Genomic DNA, 21,458 nt, shown 5'->3' on the forward strand with positions numbered 1-21,458 from the left:
TTGACAGACCTGGAAGTTTTGCACATTCCACAAGGGGATAAATTCAGTCTTCACTGTATAAAGTTCTTACTCCAGCTTAAAAGCTGAAGTCAGTGCCGAGTCACACTAACCGGATACAGCAGTTGCCTCTAAAAACACTGGCTGGGTGAAGACAACACCACCAGCCCCCTCCAGGGCCACACTCCATCTACTCACCAGCATCGCCTCGAGGATTCTCACATATTTCACAATACGGTAACGTGGAGTTATTGATATAGGTGCAGAGGCCACACTGCCAGCCCTTTCCAGGAAGAGGTGGGATGGTTTCCTGGGCAGGAGCCGTGGTTTGCCTGGGCCAGGATGGCTTCTCCTCTGGGGCACTGTGGTGGTCATTGGCGGTAACCAACTTTAATCTTTTACCTTCAGGTTCAAAATTGCTTTCATAATCCATGATATGCCTCGTGGCTATTTTTCCAGGGTTTGCCGAAACGACAGTATTTTTCTCTTGGAATATCCCCGATTCATCGCAGGAGGTCACCAACTGCCTTTTCTTAGGTTTTGGTGAAAAGAATGATCGAATATCATGCTGTTTTTCTTTTTCAAACTGGGAAAAACAAACAGCAAATTAAGAAGCAATCTAACATGTTTTTCCTAAATAAAACAGTTGAACCAACTATTTTCAGTAACCATATTCCTTTATCTTTTGAACACCTTGTTGGAAATGAATTCAATTACGCTGACTCTTCATATATACATATATGTAGAATAACATGAACAAATATATAGACTTTCTGTGTCTAACTTTTTTGTAGCACTTACAATGTGCCTAGCACTTAACATATATTAACTCATTTGATCCTCATGCCAGCTCTGTGAGACAGGTACTAATATTCTTCCTACATTTTAGATGAGGACACTAAAGGTTTAGAGATGTTAGGTAATGTGGCTATGGAATTTATGTAATAAAATTATACTTCATAAACTATCTGCTCTAGAGGTATGTCAGGGACCAGAGAACTATGTATTAAAATACTTCAAACTGGGAAAGGAGAATTGTATATTTAAGTATTTCAAGTCAATCAAGAACCTACAAAAATGTTTTCTTAACCAAACTATAAATACAGTGTTCATAAACAATGTTTTTCATATTAAAGTGGTTTTTTTTTTTGATTAGGGAGCATTTTTTTTCAAATAGAATTAAAGCTACTAATTAGAACTGCTTCTTTAATAGACACATCTTAATAATTATCTTGTTTTCAAGAAATATATTTCTCTTTTCTAAGAAAATCTCCATCATTATCTTGTTTTTCATCTTCTTTTCTATGTGTAAATCTCAACCTCCTCATTAGAGAAAGTAGAATGCATATCACCACGACTGATTAGCTAGCAGTAAAGGAAAATTAAAGGAGTCCGTTTTAGAGAATTCCAGCTGGAGGTACTATAGTAGACACACATTGCATTTCCAAAGACAGCCACACCCATTCTTATTCTATTTGACATGTTCTTCTCACAATGTGACAATGACACACCTACATTTAGAGGTGGGGTCTGTGTTTTTCTCCCTTGAACCTGGGTGGGACTTTGTAACTGTCTTGATCAACAGAATACAGTGAAAGTGACAGCATGTGTGACTTCTATGGCTTCCACTTGGTTGCTGAATCCCTTTTATGTCTTGGGTTGCTTATGTTTGGAGTCTAGCCACCATGTTGTGGGGAAGCCCAGGCCACATGGAGAAACCATGTGTGGATGTTCAAGTTGACAACTCCAAGCAGGCCCCTAGGTTACAGACATCATCAATTGCCAGACATGTGAGTGCATGAGCCTTGAGATGTTTCCAGATCTCAGACTTGGGGTCCTCCATTAAAGGCCCTAGTCATCATGGAGCAGAGGCACATACATCATCTCCATAAGCCTAGGTTGAATTCCTCACCCACAGAAACCATAATAAATAATATATGACTATTTGAAGAATAGTTTGAAGACAAACTGTTGTTTGAAGACACTGGGTTTTGAGGTAATTCGTTACGCAGCAATAGATTAACATTGACAGACACTACAGATAATGATAGCAAAATACCATATATTGTAAAGATATTTTACAGAATAAAACTTACCTGCACTTCTTAGCAGTGCTGTATAAGAAAGCAAGATATAGTAAATATATAGAAAGAAGGATTAGTGGTTAAGAGGGAAAAGGACATGGGGAGTTATGGTAAATGGTTAGAGTCTCTGTTTGAGGTGATGAAAACTTTTGAAAATAGTGATGACAACTGCACAGCATTGCCAATGTAATATTACGTAGCATTACCATTCAACTGTACACTTAGAAGTGGTTAAAATGACAAGATTTGGGATTATATAGCTACAAATATAATCACAATCACACATTTTTGTCATTTTTCTGGTTCTCCAGGAGGGAGTCCTCTAATCACCTTCCTGAAGGATACAATGCTGGCTACCAGTAATCTGGGGGCAGATTAGGAGAACGGTGCTAAGGATTCCATCATTATTTAAGGAGTCTTTCACTTAATATGCTTGTTTTCAATTTATTGTCTTACCCCACCCCCCACCTCAACTGGCTCTCTTCCTAGATACATTTAGAATTACATCTTTTTAAAGATTCTATTTTTAAGTAATCTCTACACCCAACGTGGGGCTCGAACTTACAACCCGGAGATCCAGAGCTCCATGCTCCACATACTGAACCAGCTAGGCACCCTTGAAATATATTTGTTAAGAAGAGCAAATAAATAAACAAACAAATAAATAAAATATACAGTAACAGGCCACTGTCACTTACATGGAATAATGTGTAGATAATATTAGAATCTCTTGCCCCATTCTACCTTGTAAGGAATTTGTTTAAAACCTTTTTAATCTCTTCATCTTCCCACAAAGAACCAAACCAAAATTGTTTTAGATTTGCTTATAAAAAAAGCAACCCTCCCCATAATACAAAACAAAAACCTAAGAAATCTTTAAAAAAAAAAAAAAAAGAATTCTCAGGGCCTTAAAATAATCAGCTTTTATAGTTGATCTCTTTAATTAAGATAGTTAATTAAGCTGTTTTTTAAAGAACCTCTTTTTCTATTTAAGTAATGACTAATTTTAGAATTAATATTTGAGAAATTCTCATTATGTGCCAGAGGCAAGTCACAGTAAAGATTAGCGGTGACTGACAATAATCAGAAACTGATGCCTGCATCTGCCACTTACAAGGGCCGGTACACAGGAGTAATCAGTATTGGTGTTATTTGGAAAGTTCAGGTGCTCGGGTAATCATAAATTGAGACTTGAGTGCATAAAACCCAGAAAAGGGTATAAAGGGAATCATTTGACAGTTTTGGGAACTGAAGGATCCACTAAGAGCATAATTTTAGAAAAAGGAGAGGGCAAGATTAATTAGTGGCAATGACTTTAGTTAATGTTATGACGGCTACATTGGACAATGGTGAGCATGGTTATAGGCAGTGAACTTGCAGATTAGTGCCATGGCCATGGGGCTGCCAGAAGCTGTAAGGCCTAACAGAAATAAAGGCTTCCTCTGAGATAATCAATTACAAGCCTGATCTATATCATCAGTTATGTTTTCTGAGAGCAACCTCTGAGCAATCGGCAGGAGGGAGGTTGATGAGGTTTCTTTGACACTTAGCAGCTGGGAGTGACAGAAACACAGGCGAGAAAATCTCTCTGACACATCCCTAACGATAATCATACATGTTGGATGGAAACAGAGAAGGGCTGCAGGTTTACTGAACAGGTGTTCTTGGGACCCATGGGCCTTTCACAAGACCTTGGATGGCCTCATGTGAGCCTAAGAAACCCTTGAAATTGTCTATAAAATGTTTTCTGTATTGTATGTACATTTTTTAAAAATGTTTATTTATTTTTGAGACAGACAGAGCATGAACGGGGAGGGTCAGAGAGGGAGGGAGACACAGAATCCGAAGCAGGCTCCAGGCTCTGAGCTGTCAGCACAGGGCCCGACGCGGGGCTCAAAATCGAACAGACCACAAGATCATGACCTGAGCTGAAGTCGGATGCTTAACCGACTGAGCCACCCAGGCGCCCCGTATGTACATTTTTGGAGCGTACTTCTTTACTTTCTCCATGGTTTCAGAGGGATGGATTCAGGACCCAACAAAGATTAAGAGCCACTGGACTAGAATCAAATATCTGAACATGCACCTGTGGTTTGAGCAGCTCCATTTCTTTCCTTAATTGTCCAGAAGTAAAGACAGATTGAAAGTTCATATGTGAGTGTACAAATGGGTGGTGAATTAACTCTTTTCAAGGAGAAACAAAGAAATACATTCTCCTAAATACTGAGAATCCCTCTAGCTTCTCTCAAATAATAATTTTTCCATACTGAGTAGTACCAACACAGAGTAACTTGGGTGCAGGCATGAAACATTCTCCTTTGGTTCATCTGTCATGGTAACTGGATTCTGAGCAGCTACTTACAGGAGAGCAAATGACACGGGAGCGCCCACATGGCCAGAGAGAGGGAAACGCTGATGAGGTGAGCAGAGGACAGGGCAGGAACCGTGACGGCTGGAGTTGTAGGAGACACTGCTGTGTGGGCAGGACTCACAAGTCTAAGGTCAGCTAGGTCAGCTCAAAGCAAAATACACTTTCCTTAATGTTTTGAGACAGGGACATATCACCATTAGCTCTGCAAGGAGACTCTAGCAGGTTCTTGGGACATGTCAAGATTAATCAAAGAAGTGAACATTAGTGCTTTTTAAATTAATTTTTTATAAAGTGAATGTGGATCCACCAATGAAAGCATCTGAGAAAAAGGCAGTAAGAAAAAATTATAAACAAAATGTTTCCCAAATGAACATGTTTTCTAAAAATATTAGATTTATTAATAACAAGACTCCCTGCAGGAGCAAGCTTTACTGGTCTTACCAGAACAGACCAGAATCTTTAAATTATAAGAGCCACACTGATAGTTAAATACTCAGTAGCCATACTGTTCTGGCAAGTCTGTATTTGAAAAATGACTGATCTTATTAATGTTATCAGCATTTCTCAGTGGTAATGGTAAGCAAAAATACAGGAAGACAAAACATTTTTTATGGCTTAGGAAAGCTTTTTTACTTAAATAGCACAATTAAGCTAAAACTTTTTTTTTTTAATTTATTTTGAGAGAGAGAAAAAGCATGTGCATGAGTGGGGGAGGTGCAGACAGAGAGAGGGAGAGAGAGAGAGAGAGAGAGAGAGAGAGAGAGAGAGAATCCCAACCAGGCTCCATATTCAGCTCAGAGCCCAATGTGGGGCTCAATCGCATGACTGTGAGATCATGACCTGAGCCAAAATCAAGAGCCAGATACTTAACTGACTGAGCCACCCAGGTGCCCCAAGCTGAAAAATTTTGTCTTTTCTGACTACATTCTTGCATTTAGAAAAGACATTATACTAGCAAATTATTGACAAATATCCTAACTCATCATGACTGTTTGTCCTTGTAAAGAAATAACTATGTTAAGTGACCCTTTTAGTATATGATAAATAAAGAACTGAAATGTAGGTGTTTGTAAGTAGGAGGAGTGATCTAAACTTATAGTAATTTTTATCACAAGGCTTTGGGAAAAAATAGAGTTAAGCCAACATGCCCCTGTCATAAGATGTGGAAAACAGAACACATTGCTCTCTTCGGTTATATAGCAGACACTCGTTACTGTGTTCCTGTCTTTTGTTCAATCTTGCCTTTGAAAAACATAAAAAAAAAAAAATACTGCTTTTGGTGAGAAGTCCTGGGAAAAAAACTACAAAATGCTTAAGGTGGCAAAATGTGTGTTTTTATCTGAAAGGTTCAGGGACTTAATATATTTGCTCTGTTTTGCTCCATGGTAAACTAATGCTCTTTAGAGACAGATTTCTTGGCCATGATGATAGGATTAAAAGCCAGTTATTAGAAATGAAGCAGAGGAAAAGGAAATCTCATAAAAGTCATAAAAAAACAATAAAACACTTCAAAGTCTGGTGCTATCCCAGAGCAGCACACACCAACAAAAAGCACCAGTGTCGGGTCTCAAAGACTTTGATCAAAGGGCAGCTCTTGTAGGAATCATTACTGTCTCATGTCATTCGTCTCCTGTTCTTCAAAGAATTAATAAAACCGCTGTGACACAAATGGGTGATGGCCCCGAACGGCCCACGACTGGTGAGCAGAGCTGGAACTAAGGCGTCTGCCCTAACATTTGCAAACAAGCCAGAGGATACACAATGACAAGAGTGAGGGTTTAATCATCTAACTAAAAAAAATAAATTTCAGTTCTCCTAAAAGTAGACGTTTTCAGGTTTTGTAAAATGTCCACTCTCATGTAGTTAAATAAAATGTTGACAGGGATCCAGTCTTAGGCACAATGTTTTTCTCTGTGGGCATAAAGAAAACAAATCAAACAAAATAAAATAACACTGGTTTTAAAGGAACATGGTAAAAAAGAAAACATTATTTTTATCAAAAGCAGTGCAGGGGTGACTGGGTGGCTCAGTTGGTTAAGTGTCCAACTTCGGCTCAGGTCATGATCTCATGGTTAGTGACTTTGAACCCTGCACTGGGCTCTGTGCTGACAGCTCAGAGCTTGCTTCAGATCTTCTGTCTCCCCCATCCCTGCTCCTCCCCTGCTGGTTCTCTCTCTCTAAATAGATAAATAAACTTAAAAAACAATTATATAGCAAAACACTGTATAATGCACAGATCTCTAGAATGGGAGTTAAATGTCACCTACTCGCATTCCTCTGGTGATGGCATCTCTCCCTCCTCCTGCACAAGCTGCTATTAGGCAGAATTCCTCCCAGGCCCTACTGGGTTGACCCTACCTCTGAAATGTCAGGAATTTTTCTCTTCCTATTACCACTACTACTGTTAAGAGTTCAGTGTGGTGTTTAGTGCTCCAAATTCCATCTGGGAATCTCTGACAAAGCAGCCTTTAAAAAAAAAAGTTCATTATTACTATTATTATTATTATTATTATTATTATTATTATTATTTTAACTGAGAGACTGAGAGAGACAGAGAGAGTGTAAGCAGAGTAGGGGGAGAGAGAGAGAGAGAGAGAGAGAGAGAGAGAGAATCCCAACTAGGCTCCACACTGTCAGCACAGAGCCCACAACCTGGGCCTTGAACTCACCAACTGTGAGATCATGACCTGAGCTGAAATCAAGAGCCAGCCACTTAACCAAATGAGCCACTCAAGCACCCCCAAAGCAGCCTTTTATATAGTAATAGCCCTAAGAATAAAAAGGAACTGGCTTTATTAATAGACCTAAACATATCTATTAATAAAAGTAAAGTTTTGGTAAAAGGTATATTAAAGAACCCAGCTAAAACTCAAGGCTATCATGGGACTTTGTACCTCTCAGCCCAAATCTAGACTGTAGGGCCTGCCAGGGCAAGGTGCTTTCTTTCACTCTGCTTATGGTGGAGACACAAGTGTAGGAGAGGCAGGCCTCTGGGGAGAAAAGCAACTCGTGGCCCAGCCAACATCTTAGGCTCTGAAAAATTCTCTCAGGGATAGGGGGAGAAAGCCCTGAGACAGAGTAGAGACAGAAAAATCTCTTTACCACAGGTTCAAATGGGATGGCAGACATAATCCCTTCTCCAGCTACCACTGTCTCCAAGAACTTCTGACCCTTCCCCCTCCCATTCATTTCCCACATTGCTACTAGGGTCATCTTCAGAAAACAGAAATCTCATCAGGTCATTCATGTGCTTAAAAGCCTCAGATGACATTACACTCTTTCCAGGATAAATCCAACTTCTTGGCATTACATGTGTGGGCTCCTCTCCATCTGTTTGAGGCCAGAGTTTTGGGGTTCTTCGCATTTGAATCACGTCTCGTGTGCCCTATGCTCATACATTCACATGGAGTACCCATTCCCAGAACACGTGGAGACTGTTCCTTCTTCTCACTGTGCTTTGTGGCATGCTTTGGGTGTTCCCTAGGGCTGGCTGAACAAGGATCCACCCCCTGTGAACTCATCCTTCACAATCCAGCTCAGATGCTTCCAAAGGTAAACTTTCCCACATGCCCACAGTAGTTATTTATTCTGTCCTGTGATCCCAGAGCCTGGTTTACATATCTCTATTTTGACATATATTATATCTCATTAAAATGATTTGATTATAGTCATCTCTCCCAATTAAAGAGTAAGCTCCAAAGGAATGCTAGCTGTTTTCCTTATCTTTGCACCTAGCATGTAGTATTTTAAAACTAACTGTTTTATTGAGCTATAATCTATTTGTATACCATAAAATTCACTCTTTTCAAGTATCCAATTAAGTGATTTTTGGAGTATTTCAGAATTCTACAACCATCACCACTGCTTAATTGTAAAACATTTTCCTCACCTTCAAAAAGAAATCCTTTACCAATTAAGCAGTCACTTCCTATCTCTCCCCCCTCCAAAGCCCTGGCAACCACTAATCTATTTTTCTATGGATTTGCCTATTTTGGCCAATTCATACAAATGGAACCAGACAATATGTGGCCTCTTGTGTCTGGCTTCTTTCATTTAGCATTAGGTTTTCAGGATTCCTCTATGTTGTACATGTATCGGCACTTCACTCCTGTTTATGAGTAAATACTATTCTGTTGTATGAATTATTCATCAATTGATCGATATTTGGACTATGACATTCATGGACAAGTTTTTGTGTGGACATATGTTTTGAATTTCTTTGAAAGTGAACCTGCTGGACCATATGGTGATTCTATGTTTAACATCGTAAGGAACCGCGAGAACTATTTTGCAAAATGGCTGTACCATTTTACATTCCTACCAGCAATGTATGAGTGTTCCAGTTTCTCTACATCTTTGGCCATACATGTTGTCTGTCTTTTTAATTTTAGACATCCTAGTGGGTGTGAAGTGGTATCTAATTGTGGTTTTAATATAACCTTAATAAATATTTATATAATGGTCTTTAAATGCCCTGTACATAGTACATATCACATAAACACTGACTAAACCAAATTGAAGTGTTTCAATGCTCTATTCACTCCATAAATAACTGAGTGTCCACAGTGTGCTAACTCTAATGCATCTGGTATAGTCTGGCAAGGTCATGAAGGTAGACTGTGGAAAAGAAAGGTCTGGGTTCAAATCCCTGCTCTGTCACTCATTGGCTGTATACACTTAGGCAGATTATTTAACCTTTCTGAGCTTTAGTGGGGCATGGTAGTAGTATCTGCCTTGTGATATAGCTATGAAGGTTAAATAAAATTATGTGTTTAAGGGCTTTGCACAGGGGCTGCATGGAATAGCGACTCAATACATGTTAATTATTACTACTGAGTGAATTGTTATCACTGAGTAGATTGAAGTAATAAAGACAAAGGCTGATGCCTAATAATAGCACTATGTGATGTAGGCCATGATGAAGATATTTATATGTCTCTGTCCATAACAACGAGGTCGCCCTCTTGTTATTATTATTAGGCTATTACACAGACTAATTATATAATGTTTATAGAGTTTACAGAGTGGTTTGAGTGGTTTACAGAGTGGTTTGAGCTCTAAAATATATATAAATGAATAGTCTAATTTAAGATGTGTTAAATTCAAGAAACCAGTACATTTGCATATTCAGAAACAAGACATTTTGGATAAGAAAAACTTAGACTTCACGAATGTGACGGCTCCTACGGTCAATGTTATTTTGCTGTTACCCTTTTCTCAACAGACAATATGTGGGAAACAAGGTTATTTTTCATTTGTATGAGACAATTCCTTATTGCACTGCTTAGCCCACAACAAAAAACAATTTCATACAATGTTAGCATTTAATAAAAAATGCAAGGTTTGTTTTTGAATTTTCAGGGCATATTTTTAAATTTCATAGTTGTGCTAAAGAGCTTTTCTTCCCAACTACACACTTCTTCTTCTTCTTCTTCTTTTTTTTTTTTTTTTTGCAGACCAGCAACCATCCTACATATTTTTAATGCAAGTGCAGGTGTTTGAAATAGAAATCTGCTTTGGGTTAAGGGTGTTTGAGAAGGACTTGAGGACAGCAGACCAGGGGGCTTGAGGATGGTTTTGATAGAAAAAAGGCAGTGGTGTGAGCCAGGTGAAAGATTTAAGTACTAAAGAGGGGTAAGAAAGGTAGGCAACCAGGAAGAGTCTAATGAGGAGAAAGTTAAACTGTGAGCTGTTGAACTATGAACTCATAAAATGAAAACAACTGGTAAGGTTAAACACAGACCTCAAAATCAGAGACTGAATTTGGGATGTGGAGATCTGTTCCAAAATGGAGATCTGTTCCAAAATGGAAAGAGATCTACTGTGTGAAATTAGAAAATGGAAGCAACTCTGGCTTACTGAGGCTTGAAGAAGAGAAACCAAGCAGAAAAAAGACCTGCCCTAGGCAGAAGTTGCACTTGTTACCCATACTAAATTAGAATCCTTTCTTTTGCTCACGAATGAATCACTTATTGAATATTTTAACAACCAGTACTCATATATCCATATATACTGGTAAAGTACCAGCCCTGGTGCCATATATTTTTTTTATCCTAAGTTTCTCTTTGGATACTTTACAGTATATATAATATGGATGAAGGGGACCTCAGTCATCTAGTGATCTAGGGACTCAAATGGCTGGGTAATGATATTACTGTTTATCTATTAAGAGCCAAAAGAGAGAAAGGGCTCTGTAGGCATTAAGGGAAGGGCCCAATTCCTACAGCTAATGCTAAAGAAAGGGATACCCCTCAGATGATAGAGCATAAATGAAAATCAGAGAGAGGGGGAGGCTTCCTATTGAAATACTCCACTGAGTGTATTTTATTCAGAAACAGCCTTTAATCACTAGGAAATGACATTATAGAATAATTAACTCCATACCATTCTCTCTTTCCATCAGTAAGTGACCAACTTCATCACTCAGTGTAAGCCATTGTAGGAAAATCAAAACACCTCAAAACCAAAACAGCAGTTAGATGTCATATACTTTCAGAGGCAGAAAAAAAGGAAGAAGGCTGAGAAATAGGATTGCATCTGAGGCAGTGACCTTGGTGACGGACTCCTGGACAACACTTGTTACTTAAGGGACAGTCAACTGGGCTGTGCAGAACTATCTTTCCTCATGGTGGTAGGATGTTTTCATTGAGTTGGACTTCCATTTGAGTTACATTTGGATTAATGTTTTCCTTTAAAAAATGTAAATATATTTAGGAGGGGTAAAGAACTGTGACTCATTCACTTGTGTGGATTAATTCCATGCAGGGTATTATGCACATACTTAGTAACAGCTACAGCAGCAGCATTAACCAGTATTGTGCTGAAGCAAAGTCCTAGAATCCCATGCTATGCCAGATCACAGGAATGTCCAGAAGGCCCTATTGGTGGGGTGAGGGAGTACAATGAGGAGACTGAAGAAGAGGCTATTTACCAAACATTACCCAAAGAAATTGACTATTTTAACAACCAGTACTCTTATATCCATATATACTGGTAAAGTACCCACCCTGGTACCATATATTTTTTTATCCCAATAATTAGCTGAATTATGTGACAGAAGAAAATTCTGATTAAAAGAGGAAGGAGATAAAGATAATGCCAATGCCATGCCCTCATTTTATCCTCTCTTTGCCCTTTGCGCTCACTCTCTGCTCCTTGGTCTCCTCCTCTCTGAGCCTCTCAGTTCCCTGTTCACTACAGCTGATGGGCTGCACTGAGACATGTGATAACATATACAATCTGTTCTTCCTGCAAGGGAAGGTCCCTCTTCTTGGCCTTAGCTCAAAGTTCCAGCTGCAGCCACAGGGCACGGGGACAGATAGAAAATGAACATCTCTTAAAATGCTGACACTACAGAAATGTTCACAAGCTGTTAAAAACCATCCAATTAGAACCGTTATAAACTTTTTAGTTAAACAAGTTTTTGATGACAATGGGCAAATCTGGTTAATTTGGCAAAGATTAATTGACAAAACTGGAAATATCTGAAAAATGTTAAATGTAGGAAATTTTAAAAAAAGACTTTAAAAAAGGATCAGAAAGAAATTAGTATAAATAGAAAGATTTCCATAGGAAATGCTCAAAGTTTGGCAACATTCAGAAGAAAAATATGTTTATCAGTAGATTAAATTTGCTTAGGACTTGTCAACAAATTGAGTATTTCTTAAAATGCATGAAACTGGAGGGTATAAACTTAGGTGAGTAGCATGTGCACCTAAAGTGCACATTTCACATCCTGGCCCCAAACCACCAAATACAAACAAAGCAAAAACACATCAAAACAAATGGTCTCCACATTACAGAACTCCAACTTATAGAAAACCATGTGTGTATAACAACACGTAGTCAGGCCAGGATGGTTCAAGATGGTGGAAAAGAAAGATCCTTAACTTATCTCTTCCCATGTATACAAAAATATACAGCTACATATAGATTAATACCCTCTTAAGAAGACTGGAAAACTAGCTGAAGAGTTTATCCACAATAGTCGATATAAAGGCCACAGTGAGATGGGAGAAGCAGAGACATGGTTTTGCCAAAAATCTGTCCTTGGCATGGGGAGGGATCTTAGCAGTTCAGTGCTTCTCCTAAAGAAGCAAGGCGCTGGTGACCCACATGAGACACTCCAGTCCTTGCTATTTACACTGGAAAGATAAATCCCCCAAAAGTCTGGCTCTAAAAACCAATGGGCTTATGTCTAGGAGACCCAAGAGGCTACAGGTAATTAAAAGTCTGTTCTTAAAAGGCTCCTGCACAGATTCACTCATCTTGGGATGGAGGGCAAAAGCAGAAATTTGAAAAGTGCCTAAGCCGTATGTAAAGGAGATTCATTAGTTATTCTTTCAGCATCTGCTGGAGATAAGCATCCACTGGCAGGACTTTCTCTGGGGAAGGAGGTATTGGTGCCTCCTAATTTTTTTTGAGTTCTTTACTCTACCTTGTCATGCTGGCAGTCACCACTTTTGTATTCCCCCAGCCTTGGTAGCACCAATAGGCTCTCCCTCCTCCAATGTTCTCTCACGGTCATGCTGAAGCTGGCAGACCTGCCCTGGACGCAGGCTCCCATGCAGGTTTCTGAAGCCAGTGGGCTTCCCCTGGTCCCAAAAGCTCCTACAACGCTACTGTACCCAGTGGTATAGTCCAGCCTATATACCTGCCTGTGGCCCTGCTATAGCCAACAAGATTCCTGCAGCTCTGCTAAAGCTGGCTGGCATGTGCAGTCAACATAGAAGACATTCCCCGAACAGCTGGCTTTGGTGACCAGGGTGGCCTGTGTTGCTGGGCCCCATGAGACTAAAACATCAGAAAGAGTTCCTGGCAGGTGATAAACACCAGGGCACAGCACAAAAAGCATATTGAAACAAATCCTAGTCTTCCTACAAAAAAGGCCTTGTTATGTGTCCTGTGGGACAGACTACAGGTTTACTATACAACCAGAGGCAACCAAGGAACTCTCAGGGAATGTAGGGTAGGGGACACTAGCTTTACTCTCCCTTGGCCTCACTACAACTTGCTGGCATCTCCTAGCAAGGAGCTTATCCACTTGCCTGGAGCCCTAGGGGGTAAATGGCACCAGGGCACACCTCCAAATCACCTGGCTAGGAGGCCAGCAGGGGTTATTAGTGCAGTCCCAAAAGACCATATATATTTGTATACTTTAGAAGCAGCTGCCTGAGGGCCTGGCTTCCACTCAGCTTGAAATTAGGTGCTGACTGAGTTCTCTCCCTTTCACACACTGACAGGACTTGGCAAACCCTCAACATCCTCAAGTGGGACCCATCAAGAATAACTCAGGCTGCTTAGACAATCACAAAGGTGCAAGAGAAAAGCAAAATTTAGTGTAAGACTGAACAATAAGGTTCGTCAGTCTATACAAGGCCACTCCTTCAAGACTGGGAGAGGAGGCTGTTATACCTAATATACACAGAAACAAAGAAATAAAATCAAAATGAGGAAATGGAGGAATATGTGCTAAATCAAAGAACAAGATAAAGCTCCAGAAAAAAATCTTAATGAAACAAATAGTAGTGATTTATCAGATAAAGAGTTCAAACTGATGGTCATAAAGATGCTCACCAAACTCAGGAGAAGAATGGATGAGCAAAATGAGATTTTTAACAAAGAGAGAGAAAATACAAGAAAGGACCAAACAGAAGTCACAGAAAGAAGAATACAGTAACTGAACTGAAAATACAAGAAGGGGTTCAATAGCTGACTAGATGATGCAGAAGAACAGAACAGCAACCTAAACCAAGGAAGTGGAGCTCAACCAAAGAAAGGAGCAAAAATAAAAAAGTATTTTAAAAAAGTGAAGATAGCCTAAGGGATTCATGGTACAACACCAGGGGAATAATGTTTTTATTACAGGAGTCAAGAAGAAAGAAAGGGGGAGAAAACTTTTTTGAAGAAATAATAGCTGGAAACTTCCCTAATGTAAGAGAGGGGACAGACATCAAGGTACAGAGAGTTCTAAGTAAGGTGAACCCAAAGAGACACACTCCAAGACACATTATAATTAAAATGTCAAAAGTTAAAGATGAAGAGAGAATCTTAAAAAGCAGCAAGAGATCACTTGTTACATACAAGGGAACCCCCATCAGACTATCAGCTGATTTTTCAGCTGAAGCTTTGCAGTCCAGAAGGGAGTGGCACAACATATTCAAAGTGCAGAAAGGAAAAAACTTCCGACCAAAAATACTCTACCCAACAAGGCTATTATTTAGATATGAAGGAGAAAGAAAGAGTTTTTCAGAATAGCTAAAGGGGTTCATCACCACTAAATGAGTTACAAGAAATGTTAATGGGACTTCTTTAAGCTGAAAAGAAAAGGCATGAATTAGTAACAAAAAAAAAAAAAAGAACTAGAAATCTCAACAGTAAGGCAAATATATAGTAAAGCTGGTGAATTAACCCCTTATAAAGCTAGTATGAAGGTTAAAAGACAACAATAGTAAAATCAACTGTAACTATGATAATTAGAGGATACACAAAAGAAAAAGATGTAAACGTGACATCAAAAACATAAAACACTGGGTGAGGGTGATGTGGAGAGGACACCAAGAATGCAGAATTTTTAGAATGCATTCAAGTTTAAATTGCTATCAACTTAAATTATATATACATATATATATATATATGTTGTATATAACATATACAACTGTTGTATATAAACTACATGCTAACCACAAAGCAAAAACCTATAGTAGATACACCAAAGATAATGAGAAAGGAACCTAAACATAAATTAAAGAAAGTTATTAAACCACCAGGAAAAAGTAAGAGAACAAAGGAAGAGAGGAACTATGATACAAGTCAGAAAAGAATTAACAGAATGGAAAGAAGTACATACATGTTAATAATTACTATAAATAAATGGACTAAATTCTCCAAAAGACTCATACATACACACACACACACACACACACACACACACACACACACACACACACACACAAGATATAGAGTGGCTGAATGGATGAAAAACCAAGACCCATCTATATGTTGTCTACAGGAGACTCATTAAAGATCTAGGGACACGCACGACTGGAAGCAAAAGAATAGAAAAATATATTCCACAAACACGGAAACTAAAAGAATGCTGGTTTAGCTACCCTCATATCAGACAAAACAGACTTAGTTTTTAAAAGTTTACTTATTCATTTTGAGACAGAAAGACAGATACAGAGAGAGCACGCAAGTGGGGGAGTGGCAGAGAGAGAGAATCCCAAGCAGGCTCCGTGCTGTCAGCATAGAGCCTGACATGGGGCTCAATCTCACAAACTGTGAAATTATGACCTGAGCTGAAATCAAGAGTCAGGTGCTCGATCAATTGAGCCACCCAGGTGCCCTGTAAAATAGGCTTTAAAAACAAAAACTATAATAAAAGGAAAAGAAGGCATTACACAATGATAAATTAGTCAATTCTACAAGAAGATATTAACATTTCTGGGTATTTATGCATCCAACAGAGGAGGACCAATATATATAAAGCTGATATTAACAAACCAAAAGGAAGAAACTGACAGCAATACAATAATAGTAGGAGACATTAAACCACACTTATACCAATGGATAGATCATCCAGACAGGAAATCAATAAGGGAACATTGGTCTTCAGTGACACACTAGATCAGCTGGTCTTTAAAGATGTATACAGAACATTTCATCCAAAAGCAGCAAAACACATTCTTCTCAAATAGACATGGAACATTCTCTGAGAAAGATCACATGTTAGGACACAAAACAAGTCTCAATAAATTTAAGAAGACTGAAATTATACCAAATATCTTTTCCAACCAAAATGGTATGAAACTAGCCATCAATTACAAAAAGAAAACTTGAAAAAATCACAAATGGGTGGAGATTAAACACATGCTACTAAACAACCAAAGGCCAATGAAGAAATCAAAGAGTAAAAAGAAAAAAAAAAGCAAACACATAAGACAAATTAAAACAGAAATACGATATATCTATATGTCAATACATCTATATATACAACAAAATCTATTGAATGAAGCATAGGAGGTGCTAAGAGGGAAGAGTATAGCAATAGAGGCCTACCTCAGGAAACAAGAAAAATCTCAAACAATCTAAAGAAGCACTTAAAGGAACTAGAAAAAGAAAAACAATCAAAGCCCAAAAGAAGGAAGAAAATAATATCAGAAGGAAGGAAATAACAGATCAGAATGAAATAATAAATGAAATACAGATTTTAAAAAAAACAATAGAAAAGATCAGTGAAACAAAGAGCGGCTTTCTTAAAAAGGTATACAAAACTGACAAACTTCTAGCTAGACTCAAGAAAAAAAGAGAGAGGATTCAAATAAAATCAGAAATGAAAGAGGAGAAGTTACAATTATTACCAGAGAAAGACAAATGATCATAAGAGACTCGTATGAACAATTACAGGCCAACATATTGTACAACCTAAAAAAAGTGGATAAATTCCTAGAAATATACAATTTTGCAAGACTGAATTATGAAGAAATAGAAAATCTGAAAACATCAATTACTAATAATGAGGAGATTGAATCAGAAATCACAAAATTTCCAACACACAAAAGTCTACAAGAGATGGCTTCACTAGTTAATTATACCAAACATTCAAGAAGATTTAATAACACACTTCACAAAATCTTTAAAAAAACAGAAGAGAAAGAAATGCTCCCAAACTGATTTTATGAGGCCTGCATCACCTTGATACTAAAATCAGACAAGTACACCACAGAAAAAGAAAATTACACACCAATATCCCTGAGAAACAGATGCAAAATCCTCATTAAAATATTAGCAAACAGAATTCAACAATACATTAGAAGGATCATACACGATGATCAAGTGGGATTTATTCCAGGGAAGCAGGAATGATTCAACATGTACAAATCAATCAATGTGTTACACTACATTAAGAAAAAGGAATGATAAAGATAATCTCAAAATATGTAGAAAAAAGCATTTGACGCTATCCAGTATTCATTTATGATAAAATCTCTCAACAAAGAAGATAAGGAGGGAAAGTTCCTCAACATAATCAAGGCCATGTATGACAAACCCACAGCTAACATCATACTCAATGGGGAAGAGCTGAAAGTTCTTCTTCAGAATAGGAACAAGACAAGAATGCTGACTTTCACTTTTATTTAACATAGTATTATAATGCCTAGCTGCAGCCATCAGACAAGACAAAGAAGTCATCTAAACGACAAAGGAAGAAATAAAACTCTCACTATTTGTAGATGACATACTATACACAAAAAACCCTAGACTCCATCAAAAAGGGTTAAAACTAATAAATGAATTCAGTAAAGTAGAAGAATACAAAACTAATGTACATAAACTTATTGCAATTCTTTCCATTACTAATGAACTATCAGAAAGAAAAAATAAGAAAAAAATCCCATTACAATTACAATAAAATAGAATAAAATACTAAAGAATAAATTTATCCATGGAGAGGAAAGACCTACACACTGAAAACTATAAGAAAGAAACTAAGAAGACACAAATAAATTAAAAGATATTCTGTGCTCATGGGTTGAAAGATTAATATTGTTAAAAAGTCCATACTATGAAAAACAATTTAGAGGTCTAATGCATCTGTATCAGATCCCAATGGGATTTTTCACAGAACTAGAACAAATAATCCTAAAATTTGTATAGAATCACAAAAGACTTTAAATAGCTAAAGCAATCTTGAGACAGAAGAACTAAGAACTAAGAACTAAGTTGGAGGTATCAGGCACCTTGATTTCAAACTATACTGTGAAACTACTGTAATCAAGACAGTATGGTATTGGCATAAAAGAAGACACATAGATCAATAGAATAGAACAGAGCACAGAAATAAATCCACAAATCTATGACCAACTGATTTGACAATGAAGCTAAGAAGGTACTATGGGGAGAGTACAGTATCCCCAATAAATGGTGTTAGGAAAACTGCACAACCAAATGTAAAAGAATGCAAGTGGACTACTATCTTAAGCCATACATTAAAATTAACTCAAAATTAAGACTTGGATGTAAGAACTGAAACTATAAAACTAAAGAAAATATAAGGAGTAAGCTCTTTGACACTAGTCTTGGAGTTGAATTTTTAGATCTGACTCCAAAGCAAAGGTAACAAAAGCAAAAATAAGTAAGTGAGGCTACGTCAAACTGAAAAGCTTATGCACAGTGAAGCAAATTGTCAACAAAATGAAAAGTCAACCTACAGAATAAGAGACTATATTTGTAAACCATATACCTGAGAAGGGGTTAATATCCAAAATATACAAAGAACTCAAACATTAATAGCAGAAAAACAAACAATACAATTAAAAAATGGGCAGAAAATTTAGAAGCATTTTTCCAAAGAAGACATACAGACAGCCAAGAGGCACATAACAAGATGTTCAATACCACTAATTATCAGAGAAATACAAATCAAAATCACAATGAGGTATCACCTCACACTAGTTAGAAAGGCTATAATCATTCTGGGAAGATGGTGGTATAGGAAGACGCTGAGCTCACTGCGTCCTGCGGATCACTTAGATTCCACCCACACCTGCCTAAATAACCCAGAAAATCACCAGAAGACTAGCAGAACAAATTCTCCGGAGCCAAGCGTAGACGAGAGGTCCACGGAAGAGGGTAGGAAGGGCAGAGAGGCAGTGTGTGCTACACGGACTGGCAGGAGGGAGCCGGGGTGGAGGGGTAGCCCACCAGCAAAGCAGAGCCCCCGAGTCTGGCTTGCAAAAGCGGAGGGGCCGGGCGGAGTGTGTTCGGACAGGGAGCAGGACTTAACATCTGGAAGGTTATAAGTTAACAGCTCTGCTCAGAGAGCCGGAGGGCTGGAGGACAACAGGAGGGAGAGTTGTTGAGTCCCTGACGACGAGTGCAGGTTGGCAGGGAACAAAGGCGCTCACCATCGCCATCTCCCTCGCCCATCCCCCAGCCAAAATGCCAAAGGGAACCAGTTTCTGTCAGGGAACTTGCTTGCACCATGCAAAAACCCAACGCTGTGCTTCTGCGGATCCATCCTTCCAGCGGGTCTGACTCCCTCCTGGTGCTGCAGGGCCCCTCCCGAAGCAGACCTCTGAAGGAAAAGCGAGCTGAGCCTGCCCCTCCCGCCCTTGTGCACCTTGCCTATCCACCCCAGCTAATATGCCAGATCCCCAGCACCACAAGCATGGCAATGTGCAAGTAGCCCAGATGGGCCACACCACCCCACAGTGAATCCCGCCCCTAGGAGAGGGGAAGAGAAGGCACACACCAGTCTGACTGTGGCCGCAGAGGTGGGCTGGGGGCAGACATCAGGTCTCACTGCGGCCCCGCCCACCAACGCAAGTTATTCAAGACAGCACAGGGGAAGTGCCCTGCAGTTCCGCACCACTGCACGGACTATCCAAAATGACGAAACGAAACGGAAGAATTCCCCTCAAAATAACCTCCAGGAAATAACGACAGCTAACGAACCGATCAAAAACGATTTAAACAATATAACAGAAAGTGAATTTAGAATGATAGTCATAAAATTAATCGCTGGGCTTGAAAACATATAAAGGACAGCAGAGAATCTATTGCTACAGAGATCAAGGGACTAAGGAACAGCCAGGACGAGCTAAAAAATGCTATTAATGAGCTGCAAAATAAAATGGAGATGACCACAGCTCGGATTGAAGAGGCAGAGGAGAGAATAGGTGAACTAGAAGATAAAATTATGGAAAAAGAAGCTGAGAGAAAGATAAAAAAACCCAGGAGTATGAGGGGAAAATTAGAGAACTAAGTGATGCACTAAAGAGAAATAATCTACGCATAATTGGTATTCCAGAGGAGGAAGAGAGAGGGAAGGGTGCTGAAGGGGTACTTGAAGAAATAATAGCTGAGAACTTCCCTGATCTGGGGAAGGAAAAAGGCATTGAAATCCAAGAGGCACAGAGAACTCCCTTCAGACGTAACTTGAATCGATCTTCTGCATGACATATCATAGTGAAACTGGCAAAATACAAGGATAAAGAGAAAATTCTGAAAGCAGCTAGGGATAAACGTGCTCTAACATATAAAGGGAGACCTATAAGACTCGTGACTGATCTCTCTACTGAAATTTGGCAGGCCAGAAAGGAATGGCAGGAAATCTTCAATGTGATAAACAGAAAAAATATGCAGCCGAGAATCCTTTATCCAGCAAGTCTGTCATTTAGAATAGAAGGAGAGATAAAGGTCTTCCCAAACAAAAACTGAAGGAATTCGTCACCACTAAACCAGCCCTACAAGAGATCCTAAGGGGGATCCTGTGAGACAAAGTATCAGAGACACTGCTACAGACATCACAATGACTCTAAACCCATATCGTTCTATAACACTGAATGTAAATGGACGACATGTGCCAACCAAAAGACATAGGGTATCAGAATGGATAATAAATCAAGACCCATCTATTTGCTGTCTACAAGAGACTCATTTTAGACCTGAGGACACCTTCAGATTGAAAGTGAGGGGATGGAGAACTATTTATCATGCTACTGGAAGCCAAAAGAAAGCTGGAGTAGCCATACTTATATCAGACAAACTAGACTTTAAATTAAAGGCTGTAACAAGAGATGAAGAAGGGCATTATATAATAATTACAGGGTCTATCCATCAAGAAGAACTAACAATTATAAATGTCTATGCGCCAAATATATAAAACAATTACTCATAAACCTAAGCAACCTTATTGATAAGGATGTGGTAATTGTAGGGGATGTTAATACCCCACTTACAACAATGGATAGATCATCTAGACACACGGTCAGTAAAGAAACAAGGGCCCTGAATGATACATTGGATCAGATGGACTTGACAGATATATTTAGAACTCTGCATCCCAAAGCAACAGAATATACTTTCTTCTCCAGTGCACATGGAACATTCTCCAAGATAGATCACATACTTGGTCACAAAACAGTCCTTCATAACTATACAAGAATTGAGATCATACCATGCATACTTTCGGACCACAATGCTATGAAGCTTGAAATCAA

At 38.7% G+C, this 21,458-nt stretch overlaps 1 protein-coding gene across 8 annotated transcripts in view; it reads right to left on the reverse strand.

Moving 5' to 3' along the window:
- The window catches only part of ZRANB3 (zinc finger RANBP2-type containing 3), a 303,727-nt gene that overhangs the window by 26,434 nt on the left and 255,835 nt on the right, over positions 1–21,458 (reverse strand). For all 8 annotated transcript variants that reach the window (XM_042994356.1, XM_015545089.2, XM_042994357.1 and 5 more), the window contains one exon: positions 196–583. In XM_042994356.1, the coding sequence (XP_042850290.1) occupies positions 196–583 (388 nt within the window). The remainder of the gene's footprint in view (positions 1–195; positions 584–21,458) is intronic.

Source organism: Panthera tigris, chromosome C1 (genome assembly GCF_018350195.1).
Source record: "Panthera tigris isolate Pti1 chromosome C1, P.tigris_Pti1_mat1.1, whole genome shotgun sequence".
Classification (NCBI taxonomy): Eukaryota; Metazoa; Chordata; class Mammalia; order Carnivora; family Felidae; genus Panthera; species Panthera tigris.